The sequence below is a fragment of the Pempheris klunzingeri genome, chromosome 14, assembly GCF_042242105.1.
Source record: "Pempheris klunzingeri isolate RE-2024b chromosome 14, fPemKlu1.hap1, whole genome shotgun sequence".
Classification (NCBI taxonomy): domain Eukaryota; kingdom Metazoa; phylum Chordata; class Actinopteri; order Acropomatiformes; family Pempheridae; genus Pempheris; species Pempheris klunzingeri.
In genome coordinates, this window is record NC_092025.1 from 1,903,419 (window position 1) to 1,918,424 (window position 15,006).

A 15,006-nucleotide genomic window follows, 5' to 3' on the forward strand; every position below is an offset into this window, starting at 1 on the left:
TTGTAACTCACACAAATCTAATACCCGCTAGCTGACTGCCATGATTTTGCGTTCCATTAGGGACTGATGGTGCAACGAGGGGAGGAGAAACACAGAGCCACAGAGGATTTGGTCTTTGAGCACACCCTGAACAGTGAGTTAGCATCATCTCAAGAGAAACATGCACCCACAATGTGGTTGTTAAATATGTGATTAATATTGTGATCTGTGAAAAATGAGTTGGATGCTCTCCATCTGGGTGGCCGCGGCCCTGCTGGCTCTCTGTAAGGGACAGAGCTCTGCACATGAAGGTAGGCCTCTACGCAGATGACAAAATAACATAAATTGATGTGTTGCCAGAAAAGAATATGGCATTTATGAGGATTTACGCTTCTCACTTTGCCTGCTTTCATTTTGTTTTACCATTTCTAATCCCACAGATGATTGACATGTATTGTGTTGTACTGTATGAGAAAGTCTGAATCAAGGAGCATTGTTAATAGTTAATTCAAGATGTAAAAGCTGATGTCATTATGCAGCCAGAGACTATCTACCAAGGAAACTTGAGGAATTGTAAAATTGGCAAGATGTATTTAATTCCAGAAAATAGCCTACCTACGTCTGGCTACCATCTATGTGTTCACAATGAGACGAGGACTGTGAGTTTCCTGGTGACGCAGAAGGTCCCCTATACTGTGACAAAGCCTTGCGGCGGCTGGCTCCTCTGGGAGACATGTTCAGTCACACTTTACAGGATGACCCATCAGACTGAGTACAAGACAGTGGTGGAGCAGGTGACCGGGTGCTGCAACGGCTACGAACAAGTCGGTCGTTACTGTGCCCTGCGTGAGTGTACTGCACATCCTTTATTATCAATGGGTTGAAGATTAGAAGAGACATTATTATTCTGTTACCTGGTAGATTTTAAGCACCTCTGTACAAGTATTGTTCACGTGTGATGATATAGCATCACATGCTGTAGACAGACAAGTAATCAGCATGACCTTTCAGCGTGCAGTACTGTGTGCAAGACACCAGATGGATGCACAGAAACCACTCTGCTGCAAATATCTCACTGCTAATACATGGCCTGTAACATGTTATTTCCTTTGAACAAAGCTGTAAACAGGAGTGTGGAGTTTACTGCCAAGCCAGGATCCTGTCCAACTGCACATGGATCGTGTCCCGGAGATGAGGACTGTGAGTGGGACATGGACTGCCCAGGCTGGCAGAAGTGCTGCCAGAGATTGGGTCGCTCTCTGTGCAGTGATCCTGCAAGTTAGTATTCATCCTGATTGCTTTTTATTTGTTATTAAAGTATGCAACTAATATCGTTTTGTGGGGAAAGCCTTGTATTCTTAGTCTTATCACTCGAATCACTATGTAAAACATACTCTCTCACTGGTTCTTAGCCGTGCAGATGTTTCAGACTGTTGTTTGCCATGTTGAACAGACTGAAACATTACATTTAAAGTAAGCATTACACTTACTGTGCAACTGTGGCTACAAGTGACAATAACAGGATAAAGTGTAGTATATCAGTAGCAGTTGTAGAAAAGAGTCATAAAACTAGAGACCTGACTAAGTAAAATCATTTATTCAACAATATCTATCTAATGTTTGCTAACTTCAGCTAACGTTAGCCACGCTAAGCACGTGGTCATACCAGACCGAGTGAGTCGATGGCACCAAAACCCCTGAGTGCATTGTATTGAGCAGGGGTTTGTTTTATTGCTCATGAATTCAAGTTATCATTTTGAACACGAGGAAACTAATATTTTTTGTCATACAAGTGACATGGTCTCACTTTAAAACACAGTGAACCATTTTTAATGAAACAATTTTCTTCTGAATACATAGTTCCAGCGAAACCTTTAGAACCTAGGGTTTATTAACTAAAGAGTTATACTAGGAAAATATGGGTTTTCTGTGTGATTTGAGTAAACTTACCTTTTTAACTTGACTTTCAGGCTCAGCAAGTTATTCTGAGAATGGAGGATATCGTTTGAATGCAACAGTGACAGTGAAGACAGACTATCAGCAGCTGATGTCCAGCGCTGGAGGACATCTGAATCACATTAGATTGCTACAAGCAGTGGTAATATTACTGCAAACACTGATACTGCTTCTGCTACTGTTAAGACCTCTGCTGCACATGTAATAATATAATATGCTGCCAAGACCACTAGCCAGCTACCAGCACACACTCTAGAAATTGTGTTTATTAGAAAATCATTGCACTTATTTATATTATTCACATTGAATATTTTTTTGTCTCTCCACCACTAATAGGTGACTGGAGCTCTGCAGTCTGACATTTCAGTCTATTACCTCAGTTCATGGCCAGTGCATCCCTACAGAACTGCCACCTCACTGCTGATAGACTGCAACTTTACTCTTTCACTGTACAATGTCACATCAAGGCTGCATCTCTTGCTCAAGCACATACAGGAGGTGTCATCTGTAACCGTGGAAGGTGAGGAGACGTGGTTGTTCAGTAGAAACGCAGTCATCTCTCAGTGAAGCCACTTGGTTTTTTTTTCTTTCTTTCTTCTGAGAAATGACATTCTTGTAGAGTTTTGAGGGTGATTCATGTTGCAGAGAACATGGTGTTCAGGAAAAAAATGAGTCAGCCGCACCACAGTTTCCTTCTCCCACCACTTCTATTTGAGTGACAGTCATCTGTGGGATGTTTCCTGCAATAGCGGAAAATAACACCAGAGCGAGTGCATGAACACACACGTGCGCGCACACACACACACACACACACACACACACACACAAATCAGTCATATTTGTCACATTTGCACTAAAGACACAGTAACAAGTAACCATTATGCACACATTCAGATACACATCAAGTTCTTTAACAAATAATTGCTTTTCTTCTCTGCACTGTGGGCACAAATTTCATTAAACACTTTATGCCAGTGTGATAATGTCCTTTCATTTTTTTCACTATAGCATTTCTAATTCAAAATGCATGGCCATTACTTCATCTAAATGTCTTTCCCTATGAATTAGTTTTTAGAAAAATATTTAACCTTTTCGCCAATGTTTCTGACTGCAGATGTGGATGAGTGTGCACAGCCAGCTCTCCGTCAGTGCTCCCCTCAGGCACACTGCAACAACACAGAGGGCTCATACCACTGCGCCTGCCGCCAAGGATATGTTGATGTGGATCCCAGCAACCCTGGAGCCCACTGCACAGGTCAGACTGTGTGTGTGCAAATATGTATATTTACCTGTTGTTTTACCACATGGTTCAGAATGAGTCGAGTTGCAGCAGAAAGTAAAAGTTGATACAGTGAACAGTTGATGAAGACCAAACGTATAGGTTTGGTTTCAGAAGTGTGTGTGTGTTTCTGCGTGTGTGTGTGTGTTTTTGTGTGAGTGTGTGTGTGTGAGGAGGGGAGGTGAGATGACAATGAAATCAGAGAGTCTTAACACAAAACAAACAAGGTATATACAATAATATAGATGTTAGTTTCTTCATATATATACAGATCAGGTATATATCAGGTGCACCCCCAGTGGAAATGATACCTCTGGTGAAGACAGAGCGATAGTTGTCTTAGATAAATGAGGAAGGTATTTGTCTTTAATAATAATTCCTCATAAGTAAGAGTTGCATGTCTCTCTCATACTTTTTGCATTTATTAAACCAACATGTCGAAGGATGAATAGTCGGCTGAGGGTCAAAGGGGATTCCAGCAGCTAACATAGAGGAGCGGAGCTGAAGACAGATAATACAGTTCTTTGTGGGTAAACGGTATTTACTTGGGCTTGCCTTTACATTGTAATCAGGGTCACTTCATTTGTAAGTTCTCTTAGATTCTCATAAACAAGAGGTGAAACAAAGGAAAGCACCACCCACACCGACAGTTGTGTGAAAAAATCACAAGAAATGTTTCTCTGAACACAAACATGGTAAGAATGATAAGTCTATGCACAACTTTTCACAAGGCACAAACAAACCTGTGGGAAACCAACCACTGCCTTAAAACGGAGCTGATGCTCAATAGGAGCCAAAGTTCCTCAGGCTGGTCGGTGCTGCTCAAACCAGGAAGCCGTAGTTTTTAACGTGACAACATTCTGTCACCACCCCACAGAGGGGCTAAAATAAACTCCAAGCAAGCTGTAATCTGCTGAGTTTCTTATTAGTGTACATCTGTGATGAGAGAACCACTTGGTAAACATATAGTGTAACTGGCCGGACCCACCCACCTCTTATGTCACATGACCCATGACTCAACATCGACTTGTATTCTTTCTACCCAGCTGAGCCCCCGCCTACCTACCATCCAGCAATGAACACAACCTACATCCCTGCTTTCAAGACCACACAGGACCCTCTGGGCAACAGCACCATGGGTATCTTTAACTCCACTGAGACCAGCATGACTACAGCTCTGAGTAATGCGAGCTCTGTCCCTTATAATTCATCAGATGCTCAGCAGTGGACAGACTCTGCACCTTACAGCAGCGTGAGCTCCACTGTGGAGTCGCCTCTGCCAACAACCACATGCAGTAAGAATCACAAGGCTGCTTTAATTCTCCACATTTTGATTTACAACACAACGTTGCAGGTGTTGTGGGAGGAGGTATTTGACTTTATATCTCTAGACATGTAATTAAATGTGGTTGATCTTACTTTACATTTTTTATTCAAATTCATTCTTTATTTGAATTAATGATAACACTGTTTACTCTTCCCGTCCCTGCCCCACTACACACCACCAGCTCCTCCCAGCATCACCAGCTTACAATTGGCTAACGTCACAGCAACCTCCTTCTGTGTCTACTGGTCCAGCCAGTTTCAGACAAACCAGACCTACCAGGTTGTTGTAAGCAGGAGGTCAAAGGTCATTTGTGATCTGAGAACCACTCAGACCATGCTGGATGTGAGGGGGCTGCAGCCTGGCGTGCTCTACAATGTTACTGTCACACCTCATGCCTGTGGAAGCCAAGGAGCCGCCCTTTGCACATCAGTAAGGACGGGTAAGAGCTGTGCACCAAAATGAAGCTGGATGTTCCAGTGCCCTTTTAAATCATATGCAATAATGCCATGATCCTACAGCTTGGGCATAGCTTTGTGGTGGGATAACTTACAGTACACAAGTAATGACTTGTGATATGATGTGCAGTTTCAGTTTTGATGACAATGTTACTGTTAGGATTAAAAAATAAGCTGTTTACTTGTTGCTATTGCTTCTCTTTAAATATACTGAAAAATTTGGATGAATCTAAGCTATCAAAATGGCAGGAATCTTTATTTTCTCTGTGTGGAAGGAGTCCCACTCCACTGCGTTTTTAGCAAAATTATTATACAGCCACAGGGGAAGGAACTGACTTACTCAAACTGATTTTTAAAGATGCAACCGCTGAATACAATCCCAGGAAGTAATACGGAAAGTTACAAAATGTGTGTAAAGAAGAAAAACGCTGGCCTGGAAGAGGGGAAGACTTTAATTGTAGCAAATGTTTCCATTGTACCAAGTAAGGCTTTTCCTTCCTAGATGCTCAGACTCTTGACGCCACAGCACGGCTCACCAACATCCAGTTCACTGATGATCTGCAGAACACCAGCAGCCAGGCCTACAGGAACCTCAGCAAGAGCATTACAGACGAGGTAGGTGTGTTACGGGGATTATCCAGTGACTGAATGTGGTCTTTGAATAGAATTCCGCTCATTGTAAGTGTGTCCATTACGATGAATGAACAGGTTTTGCTGTTTCATCCACTCATCCATCATTATTCTGTTTCCTTTGTCACCAACAGATCTACCAGGCTCTGTCTGCAGAGATGAAGGCCCTGGTGGATTCAGGCCAGGTGAGGATCGAGATCAGAGGCTTCTCCCCAGGGAGTGTGGTGGTCGACTTCACAGTCATCTTCACCCCCAGTCAAAGCCAAGACATCAGTAATGTGTCCACAGCTCTGCTGCACTCCCTGATGAACAGCACTAAATACACAGTGGAAAACACAAGCATTAATGGTACGTCCCAGTCTATTCTCTGTTCTAACAATGGTAGGTGTAAAATCCCCAGGAAGTTCTTCAAAGAATACCTTTAAAATTCTAAAAGTATCTCTCTGTGCAGTGTAAGATAATCAAGATTAGCTTAGATTAGTTACTCAGGATCAGCACTGCTGAGCCTGTGAAAACAGTTGAATCGTATCTTCTGTCGCTCTGAGGGGAGCGTATTACGGCTCGGAGACTTCAAAGTCGTATCAGAAAGCCTTTGTTACAAATGGCAAACTGAGCGTAGAAGTTTGAAAGATTTAAGGATTTACCAGGCTTGCAGGGTACCACACACAAAACGATAACATCAAGTTGCATCATAGGACTTGGAGGATGCACTGTTTTGGGGTCTTGATCAGTATCAGGGCCTAAAGGGCCACCTCATTTTTGACCATCTTCAATATGGCTCTTGTGAGTCCTCTAAATTTATGGAAGTGCACCACAAAGTGACCACCATGACACAGAAATATTGTAAAATAAAAACTACAAAGCTTCCTATTATCCATTTCCAGTTTTTACAACTATTTTGCTATAAAACAATTTTTTCAATTTTTTTCATTTTTTCTTACCAACAGATTTTTGTTAAATTCAAGCAAGTGAAAGTGTGGAAAAACTAAACTGTAATGCAGAGACTTATTTATTTCTGATTATCAAGTAGAAACTATTTACAAGCCAGTACAATACTAAAGAACAACAGAAAGTCTGACTTATTATTATTTTGTTATATTATTTTGCTTTTTGTAGATTTTGATGAATGTGCTTCAGGGGAAAATGACTGTTCCCAGTGGGCTACATGTACAAACACTTGGGCCTCCTACGCTTGTGTTTGCTCGGATGGATTTATAGATGACAAGCCAGAAAGGCCTGGACGGGTCTGTCAAGGTACAGTCTCACAGTGTGGTACAGGCAAAGAATCATTTGACACATTATGTGCCCTAAATGATGACAGAATATCTCTGCATTTTGTCTTTTGCAGCAATCGCTACCTCAGAGACAACGACACCACCACTGACCCCCACAATATTTTCTACAATTGGTGCGACCCCTTACTCTCCAACAACACCCCCAACCAGTGATCCAGCTTTAATCACTGTAACCACTACTCCAGGTATCGCCACGGTCTTTATATCAACAAGTGGAAGGATTTTCACCACCGTCACGTCTGCCTCACTGGTGGCAACACAAACAGCTGTCACAGGTGTAACCACTGCCCAAGCTACCACCTCGTCTACCTCTGCAACCAGCACTCCTGCATCAACAACAACAACTACTGCCCCTACAACCCCCACTACTGCCCCTACAACCACTAATCATGCCCCAACAACAACCACTACAGCCCCTACAACCCCCACTACTGCCCCTACAACCACTAATCATGCCCCAACAACAACCACTACAGCCCCTGCACTCACCATGACTGCACCTACAACCCCCACTACTGCCCCAACAACCACTAATACTGCCTCAACAACAACCACTACAGCCCCTACAACCACCACTAGTGCCCCTACAACCACTAATACTGCCTCAACAACAACCACTACAGCCCCTACAACCACCACTAGTGCCCCTACAACCACTAATCCTGCCCCAACAACAACCATTACAGCCCCTGCACTCACCATGACTGCACCTACAACCACCACTACTGCCCCAACAATCACCACGACTGCCCCTACAACCATTACAGCCCCTGTACTCACCATGGCTGTCCCAACCACCACCACTACTGCCCCGACAATCACCACTACTGCAATGACATCTACCCCTACCACCACTGTTACCAACCCCACTACCAACGCTACAGCTCCACCCACCAATGCCCTGAGAGGTGCCACCAGTGCCCCTATGCAAGGGGCCATCTCAGTCCAGTGCAGAGTTAGTGCCATCACTGTGACAGTTGCCAGAGATTTTCTTCAGAGCAACAAAATCAGGGAGAGCACCCTATACCTGGGCCTCTTGAGCTGCGGTGTCAACGGAGGCAATGCCACCCACGTCCAGCTGACTGTGGCCTGGGATGAGTGCGCCACTACGCTTGTACATGTGAGGCCTGTTGCATTTTCATCTATGCTCTTTCCTTTCTTTAATGCTGAAATGTATGAATTCATGAAAATAACCCAAACTGCTTTCGACATCTGGTATTTTAGAATGAAAGTCACTACAATGCATTTGTAACCCTGTTCAACACCATGGCTCCGTACACCGCACCCAGTGGAACAGTGGAGGCACCCAGGATACAGCTGGAGGTTCCCATCATGTGTACCTACATGAAGAGCATGCTTCTCTCTGCTGACTTCGGCTCTATGGGGTACTTGTACTTGCCTGTGAAATCCTCTTTCACGATAAGATCGAAATTTATGAGACATCCAGTATAAGAGTGAAACACACACACACACACACACACACACACACACACCAGGATTTTAATGTGCTTTTCCCTAAAATATCAGCAGCTCCAACAATCAGCCACTATACAATATGAACATAACCAAGTTAAAATATGTTAATTAAGTGCTGGTAGTTTGATGACTGTTGTATTTATGACTGTACGTCCTTGTTTCTCATCCATCTGCAGGCATGACATGATCAAAGACATCATAATGGGCTCGGGCTCCTTTCAGGTGACAGTGCAGCTGATGAACGGGACAATGCCTCTACCCCACAACTACAGCTTGTCTCCTGAGGAGGCCGTGGTGGTGGAGGTCAGCCTCAACACCTCCTCAGAGCAGGTTAAAGTGGTCATCAACAAATGCTGGGCCACTCCCACCCTAAGCCCAGTGGACCCCTCCACCCACATCTTCCTGGAGAACAGGTCTGCCTCTACCTGCAACACTCTCACTGCTTCTATTAGTATTTCAGTCAGCTGCTATAACTATTGCATTTATTCTTTCTCTCGCTTTAATTACAACCACTTTTTTACAAACCATTACCATTACTATTCCCACTACCCCAGAGTATCCCAGGCCAGGGGTCAGGACGCTGGATGGGGTCACTTGATGAGCATACGGGGTGCTAACAGTTTTACAACATTTACTTGTATATTGATGTATGAATTAAAAATATAAAAATTCAGTATGTTTGACCGATTTTCACAGAAAATTGTGGTAGCAATCAGTTTATTTTATCCATCTCGAGATCATGAGTTAATTATTTTGTTATGTCGGCATAACAAAGTTGTTTTCTCATGATAATGGGACTACTATCTTGAAAAACAAAATGTTGTTTTGATAAGAAAGGAGTTAATCATACTGAGAAGTCTCTCTGTTTTCCTTAATGTTTTTCAAAATAAAATACTAATGTAACGCTTTCATGAGAACACTGCTGACAGACTCAGAAAAAGGGTCATAGTAGTCAGACCCCTCCATGCTGAGATCGTAATGAGTCAAACATAAAATTCAGTTTTTAAACAAACAGACAAACTACAATGAAACTGGATAAACACAGTTTTCCCTTCATTATCCTGCTGAGGGTTAAAAGAGAAAATTGATTCCACTGTCACGTCTGTGTCAATATATCTGTTCAAAGGTAACACATTCCCCCTCCGCCACCTTTAAAGCTCACCAATTAACACAGTAACACACGACGACATCTTGTTTGTTTAATCCGCACACATTTATCCGAGTCTTGTCCTCACCGTGAGGTTGCTAGGCAACCAGCCGAAACTCCAGGAAGTCATTGTGGCCGGCAAAGACATAATCCATCATCTCCTGTAAAACTGCATTGTGCCGTTTTTACACTTCAGTTTTTGTAAGGATAAATACACAATAAACAAACATGATATAAAAGATTCATTCGCACGATTTAGAGGTTTGTTTCCAGTCGTTATGCAAAGCATCTCCCGGCTGTAGCTTCATAATTTGACAAACCATAAGAGTGCAATTGATCTCCTTATTAAAAGTTTGGCAAGAAAGCAAGTAAGTGTATGTTCCCGAAGTGCGGAACTGTTCCTTTAAAGGGAAAACACCCTTCAAGGCTGAGTTCACATCCTCCTTGTGCAATATTTTCCAGCACAGCTATACTTAAGCAATTTGCTGATTCTAGAGATTATCAGTCCAAACAGGAGCCTAGTTAGAAAGTTTGTGTTTAGCAATGAAATGAAAAAAAAAACCAACCTGACAGGGAGGATTGAATATTGTTTGGGGTCGTCATTAAATAGTTGGTTTAGACTCAATTCACAACCATATCAAGTGCAGACAAAGACTATTAGCTAAAAGTTATTGCTGTTGGGTTTTCTCAGTTCCTTGTCTCTGTCTCCACAGCTGCTCCCTGAACACATACACCGAGGTGTTGATGAACGGGAACTCCAGCTCATCACGTGTGTCCGTGCAGATATTCTCCTTCGTCAACCTCAATGTGATTTATCTGCACTGCCAGGTCCAGATCTGTGTGCAGCTCGGATCAGACACCTGTGTGCCTGTGAGTACATCCTATCCAAAATGTTCACTTTTCAAATGTTGGGGAAGACATTCTCATTTTTGTCCTCTTGGCTCTTGTTTTCTTGCAGGACTGTCTACAAAGAACAGCTCGGACATCAAACACAGTTGGAACAGCTTTCGGTTCTTCCGGGCCTCTCCTGAGGTCAAATGACGGTGATTACATTTACACAGAATAACAACATCTACTCTATGATAATATATTTCCCTCCTCTAGAAAATAGATGATTTTAGCTTCATGCCTCCACTGTGCATAAATTTAAGTCAAAAATAGGATTTAATTCCAGCTGAAGTAACAGTGGCACTTCAGCTGCTGCTCTCCACAACAGCCATCTAGATCTTCAGTGTCCATTATACACCAGAGTGTCCATTTTAAGCTGTGAATAGTCCATCTAACTGTTGAGGAGTGCTGCAGTCTCTACCAGCAGGCAGCTGGAGAGGCACGTTTGAGTGGAGCAATGGGAAACACAGATTTCAGGGGGCCTGAACCTGATTAAATATATTTGAGCTATCGTCATCTGAAGTGAATTACTTATTTGCACACGCTCATGAGTGCAACTGAAAATGTGATCTTTTTGTAGGCCGAGTGCGCTGAAAGGTTGTTACAATAACCACATCTTCACAGTCGTCACAGTATTTTAGATTAACTTTGCAGCACCTTTTTTTTGTTTTTAGATGAATCCTCTCACTTGTTCACTTATTTTTAACCCCTCTCATCCTCTTGCAGAGTCCCTGGAGGAGGAATATACCACTCTTCACATAGTTGGACTCGCCTGTCTGGGAATCGGCCTGTCACTCTTCTTCATCGTTGGTTTCGTCTGCCTTTTCTACTACCAGAGAAACCGCATCGGACACTACAACTTTAGCGTCAAGCCCAAGCAGGAGAACTTCACCTACCTTGTCTTTAACACCTAGAGGTGTAGCAGCACCCAGCAGTCATAGAACTTGAGCATCCCCACAGCAGCAGATCCACCTGGTGAGCTACCACTGAGTGGTGCTGTTGCTCCATGCACATACTAGTTCTCACCACACATTGCAAATCTTTGCACATTAAACAATGAATGAAGTACAGATTATATTTATATCTCTCCTGCCCCCTCCCTCCACACATATTACAGATATTTAAATGATAGAGTAGCTGCTCACTGGCATGTCAGATATAGAGATTGTAAATATTTTGCTTGACATTAAAGAAAAAAATACATCTAATTTGTTAACACGTTTTAGAAGTTCAGTGTTTCTGTCTTGAAGTTTTAAGCTATATTTTGCCTTTATTTGAGACAAGAAACATGAAACGTTATCACACTGCAGAGAAAATGTATTGAAAATATCCGCTGAGTATGGAGAACATTTCACCGCACGATTCACATCTAAATCTGTAATGTAATGAGTTTGCGCTGAACTCGCATGTGCTGCAAATCTCTGTGTAAATGGACGTGTTCATGTGGTTAAATATGCTTAACAGATGCAATCTACAATTCTAGTCAAGCACAGTTATCACTTTATTTTCTTTTAGCTGCTATTTTTCTACTGTTATATTTATGCATTTGTACTGTGTGTTGCACATCTGAAATATTCATCCTGTACTCACTGGTACAAACTCTGTCCAAAAAGTGGTGTGACAATAAACGTGTATGAGTGCAGACACTGGGGGGTGCTGCTGACACACTTCTTCAGTCTATAGAAACAAGGCAAGATGGCTTCCTGCATGCATAGAGACACCAGGTCTATATTGTTTACAGAGGACAACAAAAGGTACGAGATGAAATAAGCAAAGGTTGCTATTATAGCCAAAATCTTTCATCTGTTTTTGGATCGGATGGGAGTCGTAATGAGGGAGGGGGCGTCATGTTGCCCCTTTGATCAGATCAGGGCTTAAGAAAAATTATTTCAGTAAGATTTTCACAGTCGAGCAGACCTGAGGAGGGGGATCCAGCTTCTCCCCTCACTTCCCACAATCCCACATTGTTGACTACAGGGTCATAAATGCAGCTCCTGGATCGACGGCGAGGGGCTGCATACTAAACAGGAGAGGCTTTCTCTTTGAGAGGAGGTCCCTGGAGACCTGGGCCTTACTACCATCTGGAGGGCTGCAAATGCTCCTCCTCCTAATTAACCCATTCAGTCGCACTGTCTGAGACCTGGCAACCCGTCTCTATGGCAACAGCCCGGTGCAGGGATGGAGGGAATGATGGATGGGAGGAGGGAGGGAGAGCAACAACGATCAAAGGGGCGAGAAAGAGCGGGGAATCATTTGAGTTTAAAAGCATGAAATCGGCTGAAATGTGCCTTTATTATGGATTCATGACAGTGTGTGCAGATGGGATGCAAATTTCTGGGCTCCTACTTCAGATTTCCTCTGCCTCTTTTAATGAGAGTTTCAGTACGGTCTTGCATTTAGTTTACTTTGGATGGCCTTGGCTTGTAAAAACAGCGATGTGCAGGTGCTTGATCATTTATAACACACACGCACACACACAGTGGCCACAAGTAGCAAAAACAATTCATTGTTAAATACACAAAACAAGTATCTAGGGAGTGATTCCTGAATTCATAAATCAGGCTTCGGGGATTAGGGGCGTGCTCTGGAGGAGAAATGAGTTTTTCCACTCTGTATGGTGATATTCCGGAAAGCAGCAGAGCCACATCTGTGTCTCCCCTCCCACGTCTGTCTCTCTCTGTTCCTCCAGGTCAGGGCGGCTCTGAGTCACAGTCATTCATCATGCTTTGCACTGTGTGTGTGTGTGTGTGCTGGATATAGATGGACAGGGATGTCCAAAGGCTTTCACTCTTACAGGTTATTACTAATTAAACATGCTTGCTGTGTATTTCTAGAGCAGCTCAGGACCGTCCTCTAAGCAGCGTAATTACGCAGCCTCGGGCTGTTTTACAGTGGTAGTGGTCAGCAGCTATGTGACTTTAGCCTGTCGATCAATTTAATTCATGTGTTCGAGTGGTGAAATGTAAGTAAGTACATTTACTCAAGTGAAAATCTGAGGTACATGGCACTCCACTACAACTCAGAGACAAGTATGCAAATAAACCAGCTACCAATGTATAGTTTTATATATATATATATATATATATATATATATATATATATATATATATATATATATATACATATATATTATAGTTAATTGTTCAACTAACTGACCAGTCCAGGGTGTCAGCAGTCACAGTTCCACCTTGACCAACTACTGCTTTATGTAACTTTGTTGATAATACTTACATATCGTTGTGTCTGAAAACTGCATCAATAGTGTCACAGCAAAAATACCAGGGTTATAATAACTTCTGAAACAGAGCAGGACTGGTGTTGACAGATTGGTGATCCCCTCTGTTTGCACAGTCGTCTTTGGTTTCCAATTATTTGTGAGTATTTCATCAAGATGGCTGACTTGCTGATTAAAACTGACAGATTGAGAGTTACGTCCCCTCCCCCAGTGCTCATTAAAGACAACAGTCTCTTGGTGCACACTTACATGAATCCCAGAGATCTTCAGCACCATTGTAAGTTGTGATGAGACACTGAAGCAGCAAGCTCAGCTGTACTGTATATGCATATTGTGTTATGTTTGTGCACATATGAGGGGATGTGAGCATAACCCTGCATTGTCACTTGCTATGAAGTTAGCAGCAGTAATGAAGGAGAGCCAGTCTAATGAGGAGCAGTATGGACTGTGACAAGAAAACAGCTTATCCACTCTGAGGCCTCAAACCAGCTGCTTAGTCTGGTTTCTTAATCTATCTTTGCCTTGTGCTTTGGACTGTGAGCCATAAATGAAACATGAGTACCTGTCTTATAGAGGAACCCAAAACGGTTGCCAGAAATTGCTTCCAAAAATGCTGCCTGTGCTTTTAAAGGGAAGTAGGTAATCCACTGCTCCTTCCTTTTTGATGCTGACGGCAGTGCAGGTTCAGTCCTAGTTTTCTTTCTTTGACAATGGACCAGCTCAGTAGTTCCAGTTTCAGTGATCCCCTCCTGACAGAGTGCTCCACCAATTAATTATTGCACTCCTATAACACTGATGAAGTCATGATGGATGCAATACGAAACAAACAAATTTTTTCCCTTGTAAAATTTACATAGCAGAATAGTTTGCTTAGAATAATGTCTAATGGCTTTTCCTCAAAAAAATTAAATCATGTCATTAAAGCCTCATTGTTCCATTTCCACAAAATGTTTGTGCACTGGAGGTTTCAGATTACCACTTCCCACTTACATTAACTTTAAGTTTCATATTGGATCGTCGTTGGCTTCTACTCCAGCTGTGATGTCACAAAACTGGCTGATACATCCAGATGTTCATACATCATTCTGCACAGTGACGGTCAAACATCTGAGTGAGGAAACTCATACTTTTCATACTTTTTTTTCATACAAACATTTTATAAATTTGGGGGGGGGGGGCTTTAATTTAAAAAAATTGCAATCTTTTGTTGAATGTAAAAAAATGAATGTGGTAGAAAAACCCAAAGAAAGTATAATTGGCCCTTTGCTAAGTCCTGCCCCATGGGTCACAGTGGCTTGGCCTGTCATGTGTTACACATCCAGCACATCAATAGGGCTTT

General features: G+C 42.6%; 1 protein-coding gene across 1 annotated transcript; it reads left to right on the forward strand.

Moving 5' to 3' along the window:
• Positions 1–214: 214 nt before the first annotated feature.
• On the forward strand, positions 215–11,547 carry umodl1 (uromodulin-like 1). The gene is made up of 17 exons (XM_070844001.1): positions 215–290; positions 583–825; positions 1,099–1,257; positions 1,950–2,077; positions 2,272–2,455; positions 3,050–3,202; positions 4,261–4,509; positions 4,723–4,980; positions 5,499–5,611; positions 5,761–5,974; positions 6,743–6,898; positions 7,107–8,041; positions 8,146–8,306; positions 8,574–8,810; positions 10,258–10,414; positions 10,503–10,587; positions 11,159–11,547. The coding sequence occupies exons 1-17, from the start codon at positions 215–217 to the stop codon at positions 11,344–11,346; spliced, it is 3,696 nt and encodes a 1,231-aa protein (XP_070700102.1). The 3' UTR covers positions 11,347–11,547.
• The last annotated feature ends 3,459 nt before the right edge of the window (positions 11,548–15,006 follow it).

What these genes read in the sequence shown, in the direction of transcription:
- umodl1 (XM_070844001.1), top strand. Translation starts at nt 215, where the DNA reads ATGAGTTGGATGCTCTCCATCTGGGTGGCCGCGGCCCTGCTGGCTCTC. An exon ending in TCTGTGCAGTGATCCTGCAA is followed by an intron (nt 1,258 to 1,949) that starts GTTAGTATTCAT and finishes CTTGACTTTCAG; the next exon opens with GCTCAGCAAGTTATTCTGAG. An exon ending in GCGCCACTACGCTTGTACAT is followed by an intron (nt 8,042 to 8,145) that starts GTGAGGCCTGTT and finishes CTGGTATTTTAG; the next exon opens with AATGAAAGTCACTACAATGC.